Source organism: Struthio camelus, chromosome 8, assembly GCF_040807025.1.
Source record: "Struthio camelus isolate bStrCam1 chromosome 8, bStrCam1.hap1, whole genome shotgun sequence".
In the NCBI taxonomy this organism is placed as follows: Eukaryota; Metazoa; Chordata; class Aves; order Struthioniformes; family Struthionidae; genus Struthio; species Struthio camelus.
The window spans coordinates 7,288,314-7,312,265 of record NC_090949.1 but is presented as its reverse complement, the minus strand read 5'-3'; the positions used below and the strand labels follow the sequence as shown (position 1 = coordinate 7,312,265).

Genomic DNA, 23,952 nt, shown 5'->3' with positions numbered 1-23,952 from the left:
GGTTCTGCAGGGACCCCAAGTAGGTGGGATGCCCTGGGGTTTCTGTTTGTGAGGCGGTTTCACGGTGTCAGGTTAGCGTTTAGGGCGTTGAGTAGTATGAGGCCGTAGTGGGATTTCTAGTGCCAGGAAGGGAAACAGTTTGGGAGATGAGTGCTTGTGTGACTCTGCTTCCTTAAACCACTCCTTTACACAGTGGAAAAAATATATGGAAAACTTGAGTGTGATTGAGTCATAGGCCAAAACGCTGCATGCCCTCTTCCCCTGGCATGTTGGCCAGGCACTGCTTCTGGGACAGGGCTGTGTGCATGTGTGTCTGCCCATGAGTCAGACTTACAGCAGTATTTGCTGTTGGCAAGGAAAAAAGGGTCAGAGTTTCTTCCCCGAAGTGTTTTGCCCGTGAAGCAGTTACGCGCCTGCGACACAGGACGGCAGCTGCCAAGGTGTGACAAGTTGTGGCCGAGGAGCCAAGGAACGTTGCTCCAAGGAGCTGGAAAAGGGCAGGTTCTGCCTTACTCCAGGCGCTGCAGCACAGATACCGTGGGATGTAGGACCGCTGCAGCGGCAGGGCTTTCCCTCCCATCCCTCTTGTCTTCTTTTGAGACCCCAACCAGTTCCTGCACACCCCGCAAGGATCCCCCCGGCCCCCACCGTGTCCCTTTTACCATAAACTGAAGGAACGTCTCATCGTCTTCAGCCAGAAATTCATCATAGAAGAACCCGAGCACCTGAGGAGGAGGTGAGGTGGGCTATCAGTAGTGTGAGCTCATGAGCCAGTCGGCAAGGGGCACGCAGCAAGGGAGTGCGGGGCTGGGAGCGGGCTCCCGCAGCTCTGCTCCCCTCCTGCTGCCGGGCGCCGCCAAGGCAGAGCTGAATGGGGCTCCCCGCTGCTGCCTCCCCAGCTCCCCGTGCCCTGTTTTGGGGCTGCCCAGCAACGCATGGGTTGTAAATGCTTTTTAATCAGGTTGTGCTGGAACTGGTGACTCGGTTGTGAAAGGACTGTTGCTGTCCCACGGTCCCCAGGCCCTTGGCTTGTGTGTCTAGTGATGGAGGTCACTGGCTGCTAAATGACTGCTCCTTCTCCAGTCCACAGCCTAGCAAACCCCCAGGGATGCTCCCCTCCGCTGGCCTGTCAGTAGAAGGTGACTTGTGACTAAAAGCTTTTCCCTTCCTGATCTTTCATCTCTAATTTTCCTTTCTGTGTTCCATTTCTGAAGTCAAGCACCTATCTTCTTAAACAGCCCCGAAGTCCTCCTACCAACCCAAGGAGAGGAACACCAGCAGTTCCCCTCAGCCTGAGCACCACCAGTGCTACTCTGTACCTTGCAAATCTCTTCCTGGGCTTTGAATATCCAGGGAGTGACTTCTCCAGAGGGCAGGTGGTCCTGCAAGTTCCTAAGAGTCCTTGTCTCCAGGGGAAGATACTGAACGGAGCCTTTTCCCAGGTAAGTCTTGCATATCCTCACCCCTATCAAATGACGCAGGAAGAAACTGCCTTCGCCGCTGGAGCCCAGCACCACGCACAGAAAATCCTCAAGGTCATGCCACAGGTCCAGAAGATGAGTCTCCACAGGTCGCTCCCTGCGCTTCAAGAACTCCCTGAAGGGCTGTCCTGCGCAGCCCTCAGCACTCAGGGCCCAAGCAAGTAAGCTAAAGGGGGAAGAGTACTTGACTGGCCTTTTCAGGCCTAGCAGGGATGGCAGCTGGACAACCGGTGTAGAGAAATGCACGTTAGAGAGCAATTGCTCTTCACAGAGCTCTTCCTGTTGAAGGAAGTGCTCTATGTCGGGGCAAGAGCTTTTGGGAGAGGTCTCTCCTCCTTTGTCTTCAAAGGCGGTGTTTGCAGGAGGTTCTGACTGCTGAGATATCAGCCCCAAAGCATTCTCACTCAGATATGATTTCTCTGTGTCTGAACTGCACAGGCTCCTGGCTGGCCCTGACTTTCTTTCAGATTGCCCCTCCAAACTCCTGAGCATCGTCATTTCTTGGGTGCCTTTTCCCCCTTTGATGAGAGTCCACATCTCCTCTTTGGCCTTCCTGCTGCAGTAGGGCCCTGACAAAGCCTGGCTCTTTTTAATATGCATAGTAAAGAGATCACTGTAAGAGCCTGTGGGCTGCTGTGCGTCAGCCTGTAATCGCTCCCGATATTCCTGCAGCAGAGGCCAGCACGATTTCTCTTTCTCCATGCTCAGCTTGCAATGAATGAAAAAGTTAGGGAGCCAGTAATTCTGAATCTTAAGCAGGGCTAGTGTCTGCATCTTGCCCAGGGTCTCCCTCCCGGTGCTCACGGGCTGCATGTGCCACTCGGTGATTCTCTGCACTGGCTCTGAAACGGACACAGAGGATTATGCGGGAGGGCAGCCCCAGGCAGACCTGTTTGCGCAGGTGGAGCTCCCCAGCCAAGCAGTATCAGTGATGGTATCCCATCTCTGCAAGGGAGCTGTGGGAAGGCTGGGAGCAGCCAGAAAAAGGGCAGACCCACTGAAAGGGCACTGCTCATCACCAGCGCTGATAGTCCTTACCCGTGGGTTTACTGCAGAGAGCAGTGACCCTGGAGCCTTCCCGCAGGTGTGTGGCTTTCAGCGCATGGAGCAAGGACAGGTAGAGCTTTCTCTGTGTCACGTCCGATTTGTCAAGCCCCAGGATCCTTTCAGTCGTGAGCCAAAACTTGGTTAGTTCTTCCCCTGTGGATCAGACAGAGACAGAGGGAGGGCGTTGGAGGGAGTCCCTGAAAGCCTTGCTGATGAGCAAAGCTTCCTTCATTTTAAAGCACAAGGAAGGAAGGAAGGATGATCTAGAGGAGCTGAGGGAGCAGCATAGAGAAGAGCCAGGGCTATGCACCTCCCTGGCTTGCAGCACCTGAGCTGCAGCTCTGCTGTTGGCTTGTCTTCCAGAGCAGTGTCTAAGAAAGTAGTTTTTTGTGCCTCACCAGTGCTTACGCAGTCCACCAGCTCTGTGCTAGTATCCCGCTGGGGAGATCACCAGTGGCGGACTGAGAACGGGCCAAGAGAGTGCCCCATGCCCACCTGCCAGTCCTTGGATGAAGGCCCGAAAGCGCCACATGCCCCGGCTCCCGCTAATGCACTTTTCGAGCAGCCACTGGTCAGCGCTCTGCCAGTTCAGCAGTTTTGCTGTCGGAGAGAGAAAGTGCAGAGCAAGGCGTCACAGGGGTGCATGCGTGCAGGGACAGCCCCTGAGAAAGTCCCCCAGCCCCATCAGCATCCTCCAGTGCCCCTCTGACACAGCCTGCCATAGGGAGCAGCGCTACAAGCCAGGAGCCCAGCAAATCATGTGGAAATGGGAGTTTTGGACAGGGTTGTGGTTACAAGATGAGGTGGGACCCGCTCATGTCCACGATAACCTGCCCAGCTACTCCTTCCTGCCTCTCCCCCTTGCAAATTTCCATCTTTTGCCTGCGCTTGGGACTTCCCCTCAGACTCCTTCATCATGATGTTACACCCAGCTGGAGGAGAAGCAGCAATGTATTCAGAAAAAGCACTGGAGCAAGCCTTTGGGTCTTGATAAATTGCTTCTTTTCCTGAAATGACTCACTGAGTCTAAGTCTTTGCTTAAAATTGTAACTTAGGGGGCAGCTGTAACTATGCTTACTTGCGTTGCAGCAATGACGTTTAGGGGTAAGTCTCTGAGCACGATTCAGGTTTTCTGTCCATAGGACAGCCCATGGAGTAGGCCAGCAAATTATTTTACCAGCATAGGGGACACCAGACAAGAGGAGCATAATCCAACGGAGCGCTGAAGCTCTGGGTACCTTGCCTGCCAGTAAACTGGAAATGCCAAAATCCCAGCTTCCCCCCTGTAGATATCCTCTGATAATATCACACTCTAGTTTCTCCGTGTACTGAAAAAACGAGCTGAATTTGGCACGAAATCCTTCTGTACTTTCAAAGAGCTTGGAGGGCACTGCTGTGAGCATGTTGCCGGAGTCTTCCACCAGCCGGTCCCTCTGGCCATACCGCTGGCTGTGCCGCAGCAGAGGCATGAGCTCTGATTTAAGGACTCTGAGGTTATGCCCACAGTGACAGCTCAGTGTGGGTCCAAGCCTGCTCTCCGGACCTGCTTCACCCACAAACTACATGGGAAATCTTGCGGCTGATGTTAAGCAGCTGTTGCAGCTTACCTCCACGGAGGGAGAGAGCCCACACTAATAGCAACAGGGCTAAGGGGTAAAGCCCCATGAGTCCTTCAGCAAGCCTGCCCTAGGAGCTGCTGCGTCCGTAAAAATGGGACCCACGGTGCCTTTTTACTCTCACCCTTTAGAGCCAGCCCCTCTCCGAAGCACGTCTCGGGAGCAGAGCTGCAGCACATGCTTTTGTTTCGTCCCGCTGCGCTCAGCAGGCACCAGACGGCGACAGCCGCGGAGAAAGGAAGTCCCGTGCAGCGGTGAAGCTGCCCCGCGTGCGGCTGCTCTGATTCCCTCAGCGTTGTTATGACTCACCTGCTTCCTCCGACCGAATGAAACTGAGAAGCTTCTGGCAGAGGACAAAGTGGAGGCACAAGCTGGATTTGCAGAAATGAGGCAGCCGGTGCTTTTCCAACCAAGTCAGTAAACCCGGGAGGCTGGGATCCTGCGTTGCACCCGCACCCCGAGGAAAGGAGGAGGCTGTGAGAAAGGAGCCATCTCTTGCCTAAGGATTAGGGGGTGAGTAACGGGCCCATGGCATGGCGGGGGGGCGGGGAGGAGGCAGGCGAGGAGCCCTGTTGCTAAACAGTAGTGCAGGACATCCCCTGCGCTGGAGACAGATGGGACATCTGAGCTATCGCTTCTGCCCGGGTCTCCGTGAGCCTGATGCCAGCTCTGCCGGGAAACCTGCTGCCTGTTAGACCTGGGATTGCAGGTTTCCCTATAGGGCTGCTTTTCAGTGCAGCCTGCCTCTTTCCGGGAAGCCCAGGCAGGAGGGAATGGCAGCTTTCGGACGGTGAGGAGAGATGCAGGGTCCCTTTTGCTAGGGGGTGTGAGCGCAGCAAGCCATGCCTGTGGCCATAGGAAAGAGGGACGCCCGGGAGGGGGCTAAGCCAGTCTGAAGGTTGATAGGACTTTGCTTCTCAGGAGTTAAGGGGAACCCTGGACATAAGGGGCCTCCTCCCCTGCTGCCGCACACGTGCACTCCTTGAGCGCCAGCTATCGATATCTACTGAGTACTGGACTGACCCTGTAGGCTGCCCACACGCCAGGGCTTTAAATTGCTTCTGCTCCTCCTGGAGCTCAGAAGGAATGTGATGCTTGGGTTTGAAATAATCTCCTGGTTGCACACGGGAGAGAGAGAGAGTCACTTTGGCAGTGAGAAACTGGCTTTTTGTCTCTCAGCTTCCCTGCCTCGTGCCCTTTCCTGCCTCCTTCCTCACCCCTCCTCTCTCCCTGCAGGATCCCTGCATCATGGAGTGGGGGGAATGTCTTCTTACCAGGTGGCTTGGTAGCTCTGGCCAGAGGTCCCACTGGCCAGTGCTGCTGATGTAAATGGGTGTCTGGCCAAAAATCTGTATCGAAAGAAAAGGGGAGAGCTGAAAGAGACGAAGGTTGGTAGGGAAGCCTAGATCCCAGCTATTCTAATTAGTCCTCCATAAGAAGGGCATCATCTTCCCTTTTAGATCTTTATCTCCACTGCCTCTTCCAAGCTGAGAACTTCAGATTTTCCTGGTTCACCAGCCTGAAAGTGGTGCATTCCCAAATTTCCTGGGGCCTCTAACACCACAGAAGCCTGAAAATTCACCTGAGAAAGGCTTGGAAAGACCCTAGGCTTTATGGTAAGGAGTGAACTTACGGGAAGGTTCAGAAAGGTGTTGAAAAAGTCGACAAAAACATCATCTTGCAGCAGAACCCCCATATTCGTAGAGGCTATGGTTGCTAGGGGAGGAAGAGAAAATTACCTGGGGTTTGTTGCCAGGCATGACATAAATGTGAACCATAGGAAGAGTTTTGAGAAGCTGGAACAGCTGTAGGGGATATGTGGTATGGGCTTGCCCTGTGCACACATGGGAGGATTTGGTTTTGAGGCAGACCCTGAAATGCTTTAGCTCAGACTGCATCACCTCCAGGCTTTACTCCACTGTAAGCCAGAGGGTGCCCAACAGGATTATTACAAAATGTAAAGCTGTTCTCTCAGAAAAACGTCAGTGAGACAGGAGAAAGAAGGCACTGCGGCTGGGAGGAGAGGAGCTGTGCTCCTCCATCCTTTCCCGGACCCTAGGAGCAACCCTGCTAGTGAGGCGAGGAAACGGTTGTTGTGCTTTCATGTAGCTACTCCAGCCTCTCTGCCTTGGTGTGCCGATGCCGTGAGGGCTCTTCTTCAGGTGGTAGTAAGTTCCTAGAAATCACCAGCCATCATTAAGCTGGAGGTAGGTTGTGGCTCCGGTTAGTGACAGGGACTCACTGCAGACACTCTTGTACCCCGGATGTCAAAGCCAGGGTTAGTAGTACCCAAGACTTCTCGCTATCCTGTGAAGTTTTATTCACTTCTGAGTGACTGCATATGAGGGGGGGTGGATTGGCATGCAAAAGCTGCAGCCTACTGATGGAAGGATGCCCTTGAAAATGTCCACCTTGGTGAAAGCACAGAGCACAGCTGTGTCATGGACAGGTTTCTGAATCCTAGGACTTGACTTTTCCCTGCTGGGATGGGCTTGGAGAAGCCGAAGCCTCCAGGAAAGGTAACTCACCGGTGGCTGTCATGTTGCCGTGCCCAGGAGACGTGGTGCTGCAGAGCGTGTTCTAGAGCACGGTGCTGTTTTGTGACATGCTTGCCCCACTGCTGCTGAGCTCCGTGGAGACGCAGGGTCCCATCCCCTTCCTCTCTGAATCTCACGCTTTGCTGTCCTCCAGGTGGGTTCTCAATGAAATGTCTCTTCTCTAATTACCAGGCCTGTGAGCACACTCAGACAGTCCCCAAATGAAACCTCTCCTCCAGCACGTAGTGATTTGGGCAACCTTCTTGGCCTTCTAATTAGGTTCTTAGTAACCAGAACCTGATTTGGTATGGTGCCTGGTTGCTGTTGGTGTGTTTGCTCAGGTGGTGACTGAAGTTTCTCAGGATACCCTGCTAAGTGTGCCCTGGGCAACACAAACCTCAGCTCCCTCTTCAGCTGTCCTGGTTCAGCTGAGTCTGGGACCAAGAGACCTAACCTTAGGGACTCCAGCAGGAAGAGGAGGAAGAAAGAACTGCATCTTTCCCTACCGGCGGTGGTGACTTGTTTCCTCACTTGGATGAGGAATCTGCTCTCCAGGGGGATATTTGATCCTCCTGATCTGTAATGCTGTGGTGTCAGACCTGCCAGTGATGCTGTGGCAGGCTGGAGAGGCACAGGGGATATTAGTAAGGAGTTGTGCCCAGAGCCGCGTTGTGAGCTAGCGTGTGACTTTTGGATGTGGAGCTGAATTCAGGTCTACGTGGAGAAGAAGTGGCGCTTGGCAGGGCGAAGGAGGGAGCCAAATCAGAAGAAACCTGGTGAGATGCCACTCTCCAACCTGTAACCAGAGGATCAGAAAAAGCAGGTAAGGGGTGAGACCCCCAACAGCCCTAACCTTGCCTTGGTTGTGCGTAAAACCAGAGCAGGTCAGGCTCTGTCTGTGTTCTGCATGGTGGTGCCCCAACCCACATCGTCTGCAGCAGGGCTGATGCCTCTGGGGCTTGCCTTGGAGTGGCCACCTGCCTGCAGGGCTACTAGTGCCCTCAGGGTTTTGGGCACCCTGAAGAGAGGTGAACCTACTTGTCTGTGGCTCAGTGTTTCATGGCCTGTGCAAAGCATGGAGCAGAGGGCTCGTGGCCTCTTTTGGATGAACGTTTCTTCTGTGCTTGCCTAAGGAGAGCTGCAGGACAGACTTTGGGAACCATGTCTTTCTAAGGAGCATTGTGCTTCCTTAGTCTATCCATGAACAAAATGCACTTTTGTTATGTGACTGCCACAAACTCCTTCTGTCATTGCGGTTGCAGTCCCTGGAGCGTGCTTGTCCCTGCTATTTTAACCTGCATGTGTGATCTCCCTTCGTGAGCCACCTCTGTTAAGATCACGGGTATCTCCAGAACGGCCCCATCCTGGCTCTTAGGCTGAAAATGGTCCCAGCACCCTTGTCCCAGCACAGAGGAGCTGGGGGCATCTCACGAGGTGGCGCTGTCAAATCAGGAATGCAAAGCTGTCACCAGAAACTGGTTTGCACAGCAGCCTGGCTCTTGATCTCGTGTCTCACATTGGAGGTCGCAGTAGATGGGTTAGTGACTCAATAGGCACAATTAATACAGGGACGCCTTCTTTCCAGGGTGGATAATCCTGCATCATCCGCATGAGTGAGAAATGAGGAGCAGCCTCTGGTTTTACAGCCGTCCCAGGGCGGACAGCGGTGTAGACAACAGTGCGTCTTGCGGATTAATCACAGGGCTGATGTCAGGAGCCCTGAGTCACGGCCTGGGGAGCCTGGCACTGGCTCGCTCTGTGACCCTGAGCGAGAGAGCTCATCGCTCTACTACACCGTCCAAAGAGGACAGTCGTGTTGCTATACCGGGTGGGGAGGGATACGACCGACGCAGGGTTGCGTGTTAGAGCTCACGCCTGTACTGCCTCTGCAAACGCGTGTGCTCTGGTGAAGTCAGCGTCCCGTCACACAGCAAGGCACCAGCTCGACTGCAGCAACTCAAGCTGTTAAAAACCTCCTTACAGAGCCGTGCGTACGTCCACCCTGTGCCCACAAGGACGGCGAGGCTTTCTAGCTTCTCCTCGCGGCTGTTTTTCTTGGGGTGAGCACAGAGTGCGGTGGTGCCTGGTAAAGCAGCAGGAAAGAGTTACGTGAGACCCTGGTGTGGAATAGCTTTGATTATGAATTCATAAGGATTTGCGCTGCTAAGCCCAAGAGATGAAGGGAAGAGGGTAGGGAAGAGCTAGTGTGGCTGTCTCACGCAGGAACAGCTCCAAAGTCCTTGGGGGCAGGTTGCGACTGTCAAAAAAATAGATGTTTTTCAGTTGGCGACTGAACAAATCTGAATGAGACCCTCGGAGACCGGTGTAGATCCACTGATCCCTGTCTGGTTGTGGGCTGGCTTTAGGGAGACTGTGCCGATTTCTGCTGGGAGAGGATCCAGGTTGTGCTCTGGAAAAGGTAGATGTGGTTACCATGGAAATGCTGGGGGCCATTTCCATAAAGTCTCTTCTCAAGATGAGGCTGTCTGGTAGGACCCAGCCTGGCGTGGGCTGGAGCCTGCTACCCTCGCAGTGAGCGCTCAGGTTGACCTCTTGCGGGCTGGTAGCCCTCGGGGCTGTGGTCCAGCCTCGGCACTGCTTGGCCAGCTCTAGGGCGAGGACCGACCCCCTTTGGAAAGGCCAGCCTGTGCTTTCCTCTCCCCTCCTTGCAGCGCTGCCCCCTTTCTGGCTCCCTGTTTCTGCTCTTTCTGCATTTTTAGCTTTTCTATTCGCTGTGGCTTATCTCAGTACTGCGTTACGCTGGGGAAAGACACAGCTCCTCTCCGGGAAACCTTTTGGCAGAGGCATGAGAGATGGTTTTAGCTTCCACAAGGGAGACAGCCATTTAAAAAAGGAGGCGGGCATGTGAGCAAAGACCAGATTTAGCAGGTGGCTCAGAGAGGAGCTCAGAGTGGCCGGACTTTTTGTACAAACAGATAAGGACAGCGTTGCAACACCACGCACGTCAGAAGGGCTTCGTTCCCCTTTTGAGCAAGCCCAAATTATTCGCCCCCCTGCCCGTGGGAGCTGCCCACCCGCGTTGGAGCAGGTCACCTGCAGCAGCCCTGAGGCCACCTCCGCTGGGGCACCAGCACTTTCCCGTAGCTGACCCTCCTTAACGCTGGTGGGGTTGCGACGGGGACGCGTTCGGTATTCTTGGCCTTGCCCAATGTAACCTGGCACGGCTCGCTGCGGAGACAAAGTCCAAGGCTGCCCGAACGCGGGGTCAGGGGGCCCTTGGCCAGCCTGGCTGCGGCGCCTGGCCGAGGGGCAGCCGGGGACGGGGCTGCGCGTCCCCCGAGCTCACGCCTGCCGTCACGTCCCGCCGGCGCTCACGCAGGGCTCAGGGAAAGCCAGGAGCCGCCTGCTCGCCTTTTCCCTCCGCTCTGCGGGATGCGCTCCTTGGCGGTACGCGGTGGCTGCTCCGGCTGGGCTGTCCCCCGTCCCTCCCGTGCCGGCCCCGGCCCGTTTCACTCCTCTGCCGTGGCCAGGCTGTAAAACGTGGTGTCTCTTTGGCGCAAGCATCATATACACAGAGTGAGCTTTGGGGGAGACTGGCTTTATTCCCACGCGCCCCCAGGCTGTTCTCATGCAAGTAGTTTAAGACACCTCAAAGACTGAGACGAGTAACGTGACAGCACACGTGCTGTCAAAAACGGGTGTGATCCTTCCGGGGCCCATAATGCCTTAAACTGCAATTGTGTGAGGTCTTAGGTATGGTAGTTCAGCTTTAACTGTTAATTCCGTTCCTGAATATTTTTGGATTTTTTTTTAAAAGTAATTTTAATGCTTAGTCTGCTGGGCATGTAAGACGTGTTTGGCTCAGCGAGCACATCTCGGGAACTTCCTTACTCTTACGTTAATTAGAAGTATTTGTGAAGCCTGTTGCCTTGTTTCTGTAGTTTCCTCGCCTGGCATTTACCATGAAGGCTGGGATCCGATCCTTCACATCCGACAGCCCCTGAGCAAGCTTTGCACTTACTTGTGTCTTCTCCAGCTAAAACGAAATCACTCATGCAACCTTGCATGTGTGCCTGGCTCTGTTGACTTCACGAGTCTAGGTTAAGTGTGCGTGGTGGCAGGACGGGGGCCTCATTCAGCCACGAACAAGGTACACGGGCAACAGCACATAGCAATTACCTGTGTTAATTTACAAGGCCAGACCCTGATCCTACCACTGAGCTCACTCAGGCAGAGCGCTGAGGATTTCAGCACACTTTCTTATTAAGCTGCGAAGTGTATTTAGGCTGAAGTTAATCTGACAGCCACAGTTAATAAGGCCCTGACCTAGCTGGGAACACATTTAGCAGCATGAATAATACTAATAAGAAAGAAAAAAACAATTGCCAATGAAGAATGTGACCAATTGGGAACTGCAAGGGAAAGGCATGCGCTTAGCAGTCCCTGGGATGTTCTCCACCCTTGTACAGAGCAAACGGAGCCAAGCAATTTTTAGGTCTCAAATCCCTGATCTCGCCTGCCACTAACGTTCTCATCTTCCAGCTTCCCCTGGATGCTTTTGAAGGAGAGCATGTGCTGCTTCTCAGCAGGGTCCCCTGCTTACTGAAGACGCCCTGCTTCTGCAGAAGGACTACATGCATGCCAGGCAGAGCCTGCAAGAGGTAGGTTTGGGCTGCAGGGTGCTCCTGGATGGGCCGTGAGCTGGCTGCTGTGATGCCCCCTCTGCAAAGGGCTCCTGGCCACGGGCTGGGCAAGGGGAGACCGCGGGGCCCCATGTTTGGGAAGGGAGCGGCTTGGCTGTGCAGCAATGCCACATCTCACACGAGGGTGGAGAGCAAGGCATGCAGGAGCCCCGCAGTTGCTCTCCGTCCCAGGTGCCAGCGGGCAGCTGGGCACGGTGACTGCCACCAATGTGCCACCAAGCACACGATTGGGTATGGGGCCGCCAATGGGGTGAGAAAGGGGTGGAAGGAGAGGTGCCAGCCACCGAGGAGTTGTGCACAACAAGGCCTTCCTGGCTGCTGGGGTCTTGCATTTCCAAGGCCCCTCTTCCCCTAAAGGCATCATCTGCCCATATGGCAGCTGAGGTGCGTGGGGAGGGCCCTTCCTTTAGCGTGTGCCTCTGCACAATTCAATTTATTAATTTGCTTTCCCAAATTGCCCTTCTGTGCAGCCCAGGTAATTGCCAGCCTGCTCTGCCTTCGAAAGGCCTCTTGGTGACCAGCCCTTGGCTACCCTTGACCCTGGCAGCATCTTCAAAGGGAGCATGGGCACGCTGCGGAGCCTGCAATGTTTGCTCGCTTATCGGGTGAGCTGGTATCGCCTCCCTGCCTTGGGGGGTTTCATCAGCCTCCTGCAGCACTCGCGGGGAGACCAGTCGGCCGCCGCTGCTTGCGCAAGGTCAGTCCGCACGGCACGGATGTCTCCTCTGCCATGCAGTGAGCTCCCTATCCTTGGCCTCGTTCGGTGACTCTGGTGTTTGGCTGTTAACGGGGCGACTTGTTCATTAAGCACTTTGCTCTTCTTGCTGGGGCATTAGGCTGATTTCCCAAATCTCGCTAGCTGTGGCTATAGGGGGCTGCGTCTCCAGTTCCTCTGGCCCCGTTAGCTCCTCCGCCGTGCCTGAAGCCCAGCTCCCGGCGGCGGTGGGCACGCTGAGCTGGTCGTGCGCAGACGTGCACGGGGGGACCGCGGGCTGCTGCGCCCGGCCATGGTGGGAGCCGGCGACGGCAGAGATGGAGGCAACGTGTTTGTCAGGACATCCAGCCTGCGTCTGTCCTTGCTGAGGTGTGGGTAGGTCAAGCTTTACAGGGAACCTTGCAGCCCAGCATGCTTTGGCAGATGGGTATGAAAATGGCACATCCGAATTTGGGAATGCCTGGGAGAAAAGAGACACTTTTCTCTCCTCCTTCCCAGCTGTGCCCCGGCTAGAAGCAGGGGGCATTTCAGGTGCATTGGACCTTCTTCCAGGAGATAACCTGTGGGAACACAACGGACCTTTCCTTCTCCCCATGGGATAGCTCTGTTTGAAAAGGAAATCATTAATTTTGATTCAAGAGGTGCTTTAGTGCTGGTGAAAGGCACTGGATGCCTGCCCTTAGTGGATCATGCCAGCATGTTGTTTGGGCAAAGACCTCGTGGTTGCCAGCTCTGGCTGGAGGGTACACAGTGAGACCTTGCCCCAGGAGCCACCCCCCCCGAAACGGTGCCAGGCTCGGGGCTCCCTCCGGAGCTGGGGAAGAGCCCTCGCACGGCAGGGGGAAACCAGCTCACCTCCTGCCCCGGGGCACTGCTGCCCCCTGTGAAAAGAGGTGCCAAGCTCCTATGGGACTGGATGTGCGTAGGAGAGGGCATACGACTCCGGCTGTCAGACTCAACCGACCTGGTCCCTGGCCTCCCCACGGAGGGACCGGGCGCCGTGCTCTCGCTGCCGGGGCCTCGCTCCGTGCCATGCGCCTGGCTTTGAATTGCCGCCTCGGAGGCGGCAGGCTGCAAAGTCCAGCCGTCACCGGCCCTCCGAGCTCACCAGACGCTTTTCAGCCCTGGCAATTCTTGCAGGATATAAGCGGAGCTGGAGGGAAGTGTCGGGGCAGGCAAATAAAGGTGTTCCCACGAATTAATAGCAGGAGGGAAGAAAAACATGTGCCAGTTGGGAGTCACCCCTGGAGCGCCGCATTGTCTTTTGCTGGTTGATGTGCATTTAGAGTGGAGGCTTTGAAGGCTGATTTAAATACACTCCTGGGAGGTGTCACCTGCTGGCATCGTGCCTTTTCCAGCTCCCTGATGAGGTTTTTGTCTCGTTGAACGCTGACGACAATCAGGGTCACTGGAGCACGCAGCTGGGAGAAGGGACAGGCTGATCCGTGTTTCCCAAAAAAACCACAGCCTGCAAGGGGAGGAGGGGAAGGCAGGCCAGTAAACAAGCTGGAAAGAGCCCTGCAAGAAGGGAAGAGGACTCTTTTTCCCGGCCAGCTTCCCGGGAGAGGGCGCTGGCCTCGTAGCAGCAGGGCCAGGCTGTTCTCCGCCGTCTCGTAAACATGTTGTGCAGGACAAGCCGGGCCGGGGTGAGGGGACGGACATGGAGTGGGGCCGGGAGCCACCCGCCACAGGGTGCAGCCCCCTCCCCAGCAGTGAAACTGGTCCCCGCGGCTAGGGGGTCTCCTTGGGGACTTTTGCCGGCCGGTGTGCGTTTGACAGGCAGAGAGGGGACGCGTAGAGAGGATTGCAAGCTGCCTTTCCCCTCCCGGCCGTTCAGAGCTCAGCCAGCAAAAGAGAAGGTCCCTGAGTCAGCGACTAGAGGAGCGTGAGAGGCACCCTACGCCGAAGCGCCTTCCTCCCGTAAACGCCCTGGGCTTGTTTGCAGCCAGCTCTGGTGGCCAAAGTTTCTCGGAAATTTGCAGGTAGCACGTTTCCAAGAAAACGGAGCTATCAGAGCTGTTGGTGTCCTGATTAAACCGTCTCAGCAAACCTAGGGCTGGGCAGAGCTTTATACTGCTCAGGGCTTGACAGTTCTCCTTTATGGGAGCTATTTTGCTGCTGGGCGTCTCTGGACGGCTCATACCTGGCCTGACTGGGTCTCCACAGCAGATCCTTCCTCCTTTTTCTTCAGCTAAGCAGTTAGATGCAGGTGACCATCTGTATCTGGTCTGTATCTGGGGTTCAGTTCCTGCTTAGTAACCCTGGGCCTGTTTCTATGGGTAAAGCACAGCATTCAGGAGGTGATGTGAGGAACAAAGCGGGTGTGCAGGATCGCAGGGACAAAACGGGGTCCGTCAGGAAAGGGGAGATCCCATGGTGAGAAAGCATTCAGCCGCCAGTCGCCTCGCTCTGCCTTGCCTGCGAGCGGGCGCCCACCCCGGGCAACCGCAGCGGGGACACCCTCCCAGAGCGGTTTTGGGGTGCCGGCCATTTCAGCGCCTGCTTTTCAGCCCCAAAGGCGGTGGGGCCCCATGTGCTCTTCTAAGGCATGTCTATATTGAAAACTTTGCTTTATACATAGCATTCAGGAACGGGGATATCAGGGGAAGGCAATGGATATCACTTCAGGCTCTGCCTTGCCTAAGCAATGGTAGAAGGTGAAAAGCACCTGAATTTTACCTCCATCCTGGATAGCCTCGGGGGGATTAACGCAGGCTTGTGCCTACTGCAAGGAGGTGGTAAAGAATTAGCCTGGTCTTGCCCAGAGGGAGGGTGGGGAGCTAGCTCTTGAGATGCACAATAAATCAAGGCAAGTCCTTAGCCAGTGTTTACACCACCTCCTCCTGGCCAAGGATCCAGCTCTCCCTGGACTCTTCTTCCCGGGCCTCTGGCTGCGCGCAGGCTTTGCCCCGGCAGCCCCAGTGGCAAGGAGAGTTGGGCCCCCGAGCTCCGGCTTCGGGAGGAACAGCAATTTTGGTGTCATCGCCCCAAGGCTGAGGTGGGGATGGGATCGGGGGACTGCCTAGGGCCCCGTCGCAGAGGCGGGTGTGCTGGGTGGCCTGTGTTTGCCCGGCGTGCCTGCGGATGCATGTAGGCACATGTACAGGTGTGGCAGCTCCTTCTGCTAGTTCTGGCACCTGTATCCTGCGCCTTATGTGCGGGCTGGAAAGTGAGAAGGGCTGAACAGGAGCAGGGATGGCAGAGGGAGTTTGCGGGATGGAAAACTACTGGGCAGTCCCTGTATTTTCCCGGGCGCCCCTTGCTATCTGCGTGCCTCTGCAGCGGGTGCTCTGAGACCTTCTGCAGAGGTGGGGAATTTCTCCTCCCTCAACTGTCTCCCAGAGCGAGGGACTCGGCTGTAAATCCAGGTGCTGGAGCCCGTTTCCTGCTTCAAGGGAAAAGCTGGGCTTCTCCCGGGCTCTGCCTATTCCCCCTCCCCAAAACACAGGCACAAACACAGAGCTGGGGCCCAGGTTTGAGGGGGGCTCCAATTTCTCCCTCTCTTCCGCTGCCCTGTTTATCCAGGGCGACTTATTTTCATGCCTGGGAGTTATGCAAAGGCAGCTGCTAATGTAAACGCTGCAGCAAGCCCTGGAGTTGAGCCCATCTCGGAACAGTTCCGAGAACTATTGAGAAGAGGGTTTTGGGGGGGGGGGAGGGCGAAAAGGGGAGAAAAATATCCTATATTGCCTCTGCTTTCTGTCCCCTCGCTGGTGGCGTGTCTGCCTCAGCCCTGAGCAGGGAGGGCTGGCACTGGGGTGGCCCGGAGAGAGGACGCCCGCTGGAAGAGTGCGGTGTCCCGGGAGGGGGTGGGAGACCCTCTTCTATCCCAAGCCCTTGGCAAGCCCTGCAGCCTTGCTGGCCAGTTCAGAACCTGTAAAGGACATCTCCCAGCTTAGGGGGCAAGGAGGGGGGCAACGCAGCCCCCCCCCCCTTTGCCTGGCTACCCCAGGGAAGAGCTGAGCCCTCGGCTGAGGAGTCATGGGTGCTTGGGGAGGGCTAGATGGGCACCCAGGCTGGCAGGATGAGGGTGCACCCTGGCTGGTGGGGTAGGTGGGCACCCAGGCTGGCAGGATGAGGGGGCATCCTGGCCGATGGGGTAGGTGGGCACCCAGGCTGGCAGGATGAGGGGGCACCCTGGCTGGTGGGGTAGGTGGGCACCCACGTTGGCAGGGGTTGGGGCACACCCACACTGGTGGGCACCCAGGCTGGTGGACACCCAGGTTGGTGCGGAAGGTGGGCACCTAGACCGGTGGGCACCCAACCTGGTCGGGCAGGTGGGCACCGAGGCTGGTGGACACCTAGGCTGGTGGGGAAAGGTGGGCACCAAACCTGGTCGGGTAGGTGAGTACTCAGGCTGGCGGGCACCCTGGCTTTCAGTGTTGGGGGGCACCCAGGCTGGGGACACCCGAGCCGGCGGGGCCCGGCAGCCCAGCGCTGCGCAGTTAATCCCCGCCCGCAGTTGGCCCCCCTCCGCGGGCGGCAGAGGCGGAGCGGCGGCTCCGCGGGGCGCCGCGCTTGTTTTTCCGCTCCGCTCCGCCCGCGCCCCGCGCTTCCCCCCCCCCCCACCCCGCCCCGCGCGTGCCCGCCCCGGCCCCGGGTGGGGGCGGCCAATGGGGGCGGCGGGGCCGGCGCTGCCCGGGCCATAAAGGCGCGGGCGGGCGCGGCGGCCGGGAGCCGGGCTGGGAGCCCTGCGCCGAGCAGAACCGAGTTAAGCCGAGCCGAGCTAAGCCCGCCGCGGCCGCGCAGGTAACGGGGCGGTGCTGCCCGCGGCGGGCGCGCTTCTCTCGGGGGGGGGGGGGGGGGTGGCCTTGGCGTTTGTGCGCGTGCATGTGTGCGCGCGCGCGTGCATGTGTGCATGCATGTGTGTGTGTGCGCGCTCGGCCGGAGGCACCCCCACTTCGGCTGGCGGGGTAGAAGGGGCCCGGGTCGGGGTCGGTAGGCACCCGCGCCGCCCTGGCAGAGGGGTTTCGGGAGCGGGGGCTCTGCAGCGCTCTCTCTGTGTCTCTGCCTTCCTCCTTTCCTCCTCCCCCCGGGTATCTGCTGTCTCTTTGGAGAGACACCCCAGCAGCGATGTTTTCCAGCTTCCGCCGTTGCTGCGTTTCGGGTGTTTTCCAGCTCGCAGACAGACCTTCCCGGGGAAAACTTTCCCTCAGCTGTACGGAGGGAGGAGGACAAGAGGCAGCTCTCATTTTTTCTGCGAGCCAGTGTTGCTTTTTTTTTACGAGGCTCGTTGGCCATTTGCTTAAAGGGCTCCTCCTCCTCTGTAAGGAGAAAGGCTCTGCGACGAGGGGGTCGCGGTTGCCCCGCGGGGGGCAGCGCCCCCTTGCCGGAGGAGGGAGGGATGCTCTGGGGCAGCCGGACCTGCCAGCCCAGGGGAGGTGACAGGATGTTGGAGCACTGAATTTCCATATCGCTTTGCATTGCCCGTATGGCTTGCGTTTGCGTGCCCCTGCAAACACAGGCAGACCCCAGCTGGCCCAGTCCTGACCTGCCTGGCCTATGGGAAAGGCTGGGCTGTCCCTGGGAGCCCAGCTCCAGGCTGCGGTGGGCCTGCTGGGATGCTGCGGCTCTGGCCGCCTGGGGCCGCAACTCCTTCAGCCTCCTCCCGCCCTGTCCATGCTGGAGCGGTTCCCACCGGGGGTCGCGTGCACTCGCTCCTGCTCCGGATCAGTCTTGTATAACCTCAGACCACCTGACCTGCAAAGGCAGCTCGGGCTGGCAAGCCCCCTGCTGAAGCAAGCATATTAAGAAAGCCCTAGCTAATCTTTCCTGGATATTAGTCGTGCTCCAGAGGAACAGTGGGCATGGGGGTGTTTAGGAGGTGAAAAGTTCACGCTAGGCTGAGAAGCAGTTTTGAAGTCTGCTGCTTGGTGGATAAGACCCAGTTTGTTCCCTTGCCAAGGCAGGACATGGGTTGGAGTCTGGCTATTAAACTAGAGGCTTTGAAGACTGCTGTAGGAGCAGGGCTTTCCTAGCTGTCCCTGAAGCGCAGTTGGTGTCTCAGTGTGACCTGTTGTGTTTTCTGTGTGTAGATGGGATGTCTGCAGCCTGGTCTGGTGGAGGATGCAGCCAGCTCTGTGGCTGAGCTCCCTCGTGCTCCCCAGTGAACCGGGGGTGAAAACCTTGGCGCTCACGGTTGGGGTTGCGTCTTGTGCCCTCTCTGCAGGTATCCTCTCCTCCGCTCTGCAACCATGGCCACCTCAGCAAGCTCCCACCTGAGCAAAGCTATCAAGCACATGTACATGAAGCTGCCGCAAGGCGAGAAGGTCCAGGCCATGTACATCTGGATAGATGGGACTGGGGAGCACCTTCGCTGCAAAACTCGCACACTGGACCATGAGCCCAAGAGCCTCGAAGGTGAGGGGGCAGGTGCAGGATTCATAGCTCCTTGGCAAAGAGCTGCAGGACTGCAGCAACAGGGGACCACCTTCTTCAGGGGACACAGCAGTGCTTGGCTGCTCCAGTGGACGCATGACTTACCGTTCTCCCATGAAAAGGGAGGATCTGGGGAGGAAGAGGGTGGCATGGGCAGCAGACAAATGAAAGACTGTTTGAGAAGAGGTGAAGACGCTGCTTCTCACCCCCCTCCAGTTATCTCCTGTCTCAGATGCGTTGGGGGGGGGGGGGGAACATTCCCAGCTCTCCAGATGTGGTGGTTAAATGACATGCCAGGGGTTGGGAGCCCAGCCCTGGAGTTGCACCCGCCTTACCCACTGTGGAGGGGGCTGTTGGCAGGGAATCCACAGCCCATTGACTCTCCAGTACTTGTTTTGGCCGGAAGTAGTTTGGCAGAAGAAAGTGGAAGAGAAAGAATGGAGCTATCCGGTGTAATTAAGAGCTTGTGTCCCTCAGAACAAACAGTCCCAGCTTACACAATAATAGCATTAGGATTTTTCCCCAGGTTGCCATGGTACTGGCTGGAGACAGTTATGAAATGAAAATACTGTGTGTGACTGAGCAGAATTATCTCTCTTTTTTCTTTTTCTTTTTTTTTTTCCCCTTCTCCTTTTCCCTCTGAGGGAGTGGTTGGCACAGCTCCTTTGCAATCTTTGATTCCCTTCCTCCTGCTTTCCCCCCTCCGAGGATATGAAGGAGATAACATTGCTTGGGTAGAGTTTGCTGCTGCTCTGGCTGTGCTTTGACCTGGAGGGCAGCGAGGAGGGGTGGGCAAGGGGAGTGAAGCTGGCGCCTTCGCCTCACAGGCTGCACTGGACTGTCTGGCTGATGCTCCCCCTTTGTATGAGACTCAGCCTACATGGCCTCATGTGCGATTTGTACTCCCACCTTCTCCTAGCCGCAGTGGCGTGGAGGAGCGTGCGCTGCAGCTCCCCTCTCCTTGTTCCTGCACCTGCAATGCGTCTTGTGTCCTGCCCTCTCTGAGCTTGCCCAGGTGCCTCTGCGAGAAGACTGGGTGCTCTGCTCGTCCCTTTTTGATGCAAGATGGGAAATGTCTTCAGTGCTGCGCTGTTAACAGGGGCTCGGCCAGCAGCCCGGGTCCTGGTGTTTCCCAGGGCGGCTGCGGAGCCAGGGAGTTGCTCCCCTGCCTTTGCTGGGATTAAACCTGTTGTGGGCCCGTTCTTGATGAGTACTTGCCCCTCCATAGCGCTGAATGGCGGTGGGGAGGCTGTCACCCTGGTGGTGCGGGACCTCAGTTTACAGCGACTCTCTCCTCTCCAGATCTCCCCGAGTGGAATTTCGATGGCTCCAGCACTTTCCAGGCCGAAGGCTCCAACAGCGACATGTACCTGCGGCCTGCTGCCATGTTCCGGGACCCTTTTCGCAAGGACCCAAATAAGCTAGTTCTCTGTGAGGTCTTCAAATACAACCGGCAGTCGGCAGGTGAGTGGGCCTTCTCCTGGTGGAGGTGGTATTTCTGAGGAGGGGAAAGGAGCCTGTCCCTGCTGGCAGGGCAAGCTGTTGGTAGAAGAAGGGGAAACAGGAGACCTGTCCAAATGCTGTTTGTGCCCTTAGCGTCATGCAAGACAAAATAAATGCTAACCTGAAAATAAAGCACAAAGGAAGTGCTAGTGGTGGAAAAAGGCCTAGTCTTGGGATGCTTCTCTCCACTGACACTGCTGGGACTTGGATTGTAAATAAAGTAGAGGTGGTAAATGAAGGTAGAGATGGCTCACAGGCAGAACAACTAGAGCCTGAGTTCCTGAGCTGCAGCTGGGTGAAGCAGCTGGATCCCTGCGGTCTGGGCTACGATGAAGACACTAATGAGCCTTGTGCCTCTTTTCCATTCTAGAGACAAATCTCCGACACACCTGTAGGCGGATTATGGATATGGTGTCCAACCAGCACCCCTGGTTTGGGATGGAGCAAGAGTACACTCTTCTGGGGACAGACGGGCATCCATTTGGCTGGCCTTCCAATGGCTTTCCTGGACCCCAAGGTAACCTTCCAGGAGTTGCACTGGAACAAGTCAGGAATACTGAACACTGTTTTGTAATCCTTGTGAGATAGCTGAAATGCCTCAAATGAGCTGAACGATTCAATGTGTTTCTAGAACTGAAGGTCTCCAATAGCAAGCAGGATGTTGGCTAAAACTAGCATATGAGATTAAATTTGTCTCGGAAAGGCTAAAATGATGATGGGCTGCATTCAAACGTGCTGTTCAGTTTTTTAGTTTGCAGGTGGCTGAAACTCTTGCCCAGTGTTACAGAGCACAAGTTCAGACTACTGGAGGGACTCTAGCTTCATTAGTGCTCTGTTCTTCTGTTACTCCGGTGAAAAGTGACTGCTGGGGCTTTTCCACGCACCCTGAAACTTTGGAGAATTTTGTATGCTCTACCTTCACCGAATTTGAGACTTTCTTCCTACTAGAAACTGATGTTTGCTTTCCATCTGTGCCATTGCAGGTCCATACTACTGTGGCGTAGGGGCAGACAAAGCCTATGGCAGAGACATCGTGGAGGCCCACTACCGAGCATGCCTTTACGCTGGAGTGAAAATCGGTGGAACCAATGCAGAAGTGATGCCAGCCCAGGTAAACTGTTTTAGATGCCTTGTGGAATGAGATAGTACAGAAAAATCCCATGCAGCGGGAGCTCTTGCTGCCTGCTCTGAGGCATGTAGTTTTGACAGTGATCAGGGTGTAAGGGGACAAGCAGTGCCTCATTGTTTGTGTGTCTGCATCACTGAGCCCCTGATTGTTCCTTCCTGTAGTGGGAGTTCCAGGTGGGACCATGTGAAGGGATTGAGATGGGAGATCACCTCTGGATTGCACGATTCATCCTCCATCGAGTATGCGAAGACTTTGGGGTCATTGTGTCCTTTGATCCCAAACCCATCCCTGGGAACTGGAATGGTGCTGGCTGTCACACCAACTTCAGCACCAAGAGCATGAGGGAAGACGGAGGTCTCAAGTAAGTCTCTTTTGAGCTGGGCTCATGGCATCCATTAGCTAAGGAGCAAGTTTGACCTGGCTGGTAGTTACAAGTCTTTTGCAGAGCTTTGACCACATGGGAGATGTCACTTTGGTGCTTGATATTATGCATGAGCTTTTTCATTCCTCAGGAGCTCTAGATTTCACTCTGTTTGTGGGTTTTACTTTTTTCTTTTTCTTTTCTTCTTCCCACTCTTCATCTTGGTGCTGGGTGGGAAATTCAGCCAGCAGTACAGCTCCATCTGGGCTGGTTGAAGTATGGATGGACAGGCTGCAGCTATTCTTAGCAGGTTGTCCAGCTCTGGACCTGCCAGTGCTGGGGGTGGGGTGAGGCAGGGGAATCCTAACCAAAAGACCTATGCCAAGCTTAGATCATGATGAAAGAGCACTTGCTTGCCTCTAGACCAGGTTGACAGCAAATGCTGTGCTGCTTAAACATGAAGATCCTGGAAACGTAAAACACAAGTTGTCTTATGGGACTGATGTGTTGAGTAGTTTCCTGAATAGAAACTTCTGTGTCAGAACAGAAATCTCCCCTTGTGAGGGCAGATTCATCAGTGGCAACACAGCCTGTGGGATTTGCCTGTGGGTTGAATTGGTGTCATCCTTCTCAGACCATGGGGATCCTTGTCCAAAAACCAACCTGAGTAAGAACAAGTGGGAGAAGAGAGACACCCCCTTCCCTGCCTCTGCAGATGTTCCCAAAAATCGGTTGTAGGACATAAGGCTTCATCATGAAGTGGCCTGGAGAGAGGGATGAATCTTTCACTTGGACGCAATAGTCCATTGTGACCCAGGTGTTACCCTCAGATGCTCACCATATTTTTTTTCTCCTTCCTTGCCTGCTCTGCAGGCACATCGAAGAGGCCATTGAGAAGCTGGGCAAGCGTCACCAGTACCACATCCGCGCCTATGACCCCAAAGGGGGGCTGGACAATGCCAGGCGCCTGACAGGCTTCCACGAGACCTCCAGCATCCATGAGTTCTCCGCTGGTGTGGCCAACCGCGGCGCCAGCATCCGCATCCCCAGGAATGTGGGCCATGAGAAGAAGGGCTACTTCGAGGACCGCCGGCCTTCTGCCAACTGTGATCCTTACGCTGTGACGGAGGCCCTTGTCCGCACGTGTCTCCTCAATGAAACTGGAGACGAGCCGTTTGAGTACAAAAACTAAGCGGACTGTGCCTACAGACACCGCCTTCCCCCCACAGTTCCTATGCCCCTAAAATTCCCTTCTAGATGTAATTCTGAGGGCACAAGATGCCGTGTTTCGTGTCCCAATAACTCTTGTTGTCTTGAGGTGGGGGAGGAGGGAGAGTTTAGTTTTATCAATATCTGTTTGTCATTGACTTCAAAAGACAGGAGGAGAGGGTGTTAGAAAACTTTTAACCACTGTTTTTTGTCTAATTCATCTGTACATCTGATGGGGATCCACTGGCTTCCAGGGACAGACCACACACAAGCAAAAAGCCAGCAGACAAGTGAAAAAGCTACAGTTATCACTGGCTTCCCTTAGAGTCATATTTGGATGTTAGCCTCATTGCTGGCTCTCAAAGGTTATAGTGCCCTTCTGAGGAGAAGGGAAGATAAGAACTGTGATGGACCCCCGCTCTCTCCCACCTGCATGGCGTTATGGAGGAATTTTCCACCTCTGGCCACCTTAAGGTTTCCAGGAATCTTCTGACATCAAGCTCAGCACAGGAGCATTTAGAAGAACTCCTCGTTCTGTCACTGGAAGTCAACTGATCTCCTGCTTATAACAGAGTGAAGTAGTATTTTTCTATTTAAATATAAAAACAAAAAAATTATATATGAAAGTGTTTTGTTTTAAATGATGATGTTCCAGTGACTTGGCCGGCTAGAGCAGGCAGGGTTCCTGAGGTTGCTGTTGGAGGGCCTCCAGGTAGGATCGAGGGTGAGCTTGGAGGGCTCAGCGCAGAACTGGATGAGGATTTTTGGCATGGCCTGCAGTTTGCAGGAAGCTGGTTACCAGACTTGGGAAGCCAGCACTAATGTTTATCAGTGAAACTTGAGCAGCTGTGAACTGCTTGTCCGGTGTGTAGATCAAAACAAGGAAGGTGTTCTGAACTATGAGTTGGCTGGTCAACTTAATCATGTTCTGGACAGAGTTGTGGTTGTTTTACCTTTCCAGTGGTGGAATGGGGTTAGCATGTCACTAAAGCAGGGCTTTTGATAAAGAAACAAGTTTTAGATTTTTTTTTTTGTAATGTTCTTAGTTTCTAAAATTGAATGGTTTTACAGAGACCATCGATATTACTGTTGTGTCCTGGCTCTCAGACTGCCTGCCATCCAGCCATGACAGTGCTCCTGAGAATGGAGAAGCAATCAGCCTTCCCAGCCAGCCCCCGGCCCCTGCCAGATAGTGCCGGGGGTTCAGACGTTCCGGGATTTTATACTTGGGTATCTTAGATGGTGCCAGTTATATTCCGTTGCATTTGGACTTCTTCAGAATAGTTTTTTTTTTTACATATATATATATATA

General features: G+C 55.3%; 2 protein-coding genes across 3 annotated transcripts in view; one reads left to right on the top strand and one right to left on the bottom strand.

Annotated features, from left to right (window-relative positions):
* RGSL1 (regulator of G protein signaling like 1) overlaps window positions 1-11,214 on the bottom strand; it is a 26,139-nt gene extending 14,925 nt beyond the window's left edge. The window contains exons 1-12 of the mRNA XM_068952545.1: window positions 11,170-11,214; window positions 10,604-10,678; window positions 9,717-9,870; window positions 8,663-8,764; window positions 7,188-7,302; window positions 5,778-5,880; window positions 5,419-5,493; window positions 4,454-4,583; window positions 3,024-3,128; window positions 2,520-2,681; window positions 1,320-2,317; window positions 663-725 (exon numbers count right to left, since the gene is read on the bottom strand). Of these exons, the coding sequence (XP_068808646.1) occupies window positions 663-725; window positions 1,320-2,317; window positions 2,520-2,681; window positions 3,024-3,128; window positions 4,454-4,583; window positions 5,419-5,493; window positions 5,778-5,880; window positions 7,188-7,302; window positions 8,663-8,764; window positions 9,717-9,870; window positions 10,604-10,678; window positions 11,170-11,214 (2,127 nt within the window). The remainder of the gene's footprint in view (window positions 1-662; window positions 726-1,319; window positions 2,318-2,519; window positions 2,682-3,023; window positions 3,129-4,453; window positions 4,584-5,418; window positions 5,494-5,777; window positions 5,881-7,187; window positions 7,303-8,662; window positions 8,765-9,716; window positions 9,871-10,603; window positions 10,679-11,169) is intronic.
* GLUL (glutamate-ammonia ligase) lies at window positions 4,519-23,952 on the top strand. 2 transcript variants are annotated; one of them, XM_068951858.1, is made up of 9 exons: window positions 4,519-4,657; window positions 11,185-11,303; window positions 11,816-12,042; window positions 18,230-18,420; window positions 19,741-19,902; window positions 20,312-20,458; window positions 20,925-21,052; window positions 21,232-21,431; window positions 22,305-23,952. In XM_068951858.1, the coding sequence occupies exons 3-9, from the start codon at window positions 11,909-11,911 to the stop codon at window positions 22,621-22,623; spliced, it is 1,281 nt and encodes a 426-aa protein (XP_068807959.1). In that variant the 5' UTR covers window positions 4,519-4,657; window positions 11,185-11,303; window positions 11,816-11,908; the 3' UTR covers window positions 22,624-23,952. The 2 variants fall into 2 exon arrangements, with proteins under 2 accessions (XP_068807959.1, XP_068807960.1); XM_068951859.1 differs by lacking the exons at window positions 4,519-4,657; window positions 11,185-11,303; window positions 11,816-12,042 and adding an exon at window positions 16,691-16,809.

Excerpts from the sequence above, each read along its gene's own strand:
- GLUL (XM_068951858.1), top strand. The coding sequence starts at position 11,909 with ATGGGCACGCTGCGGAGCCTGCAATGTTTGCTCGCTTATCGGGTGAGC. Across the intron at positions 18,421-19,740 it reads TGAGCCCAAGAGCCTCGAAG|ATCTCCCCGAGTGGAATTTC; the intron begins GTGAGGGGGCAG and ends TCTCCTCTCCAG. Across the intron at positions 20,459-20,924 it reads TGGCTTTCCTGGACCCCAAG|GTCCATACTACTGTGGCGTA; the intron begins GTAACCTTCCAG and ends GTGCCATTGCAG.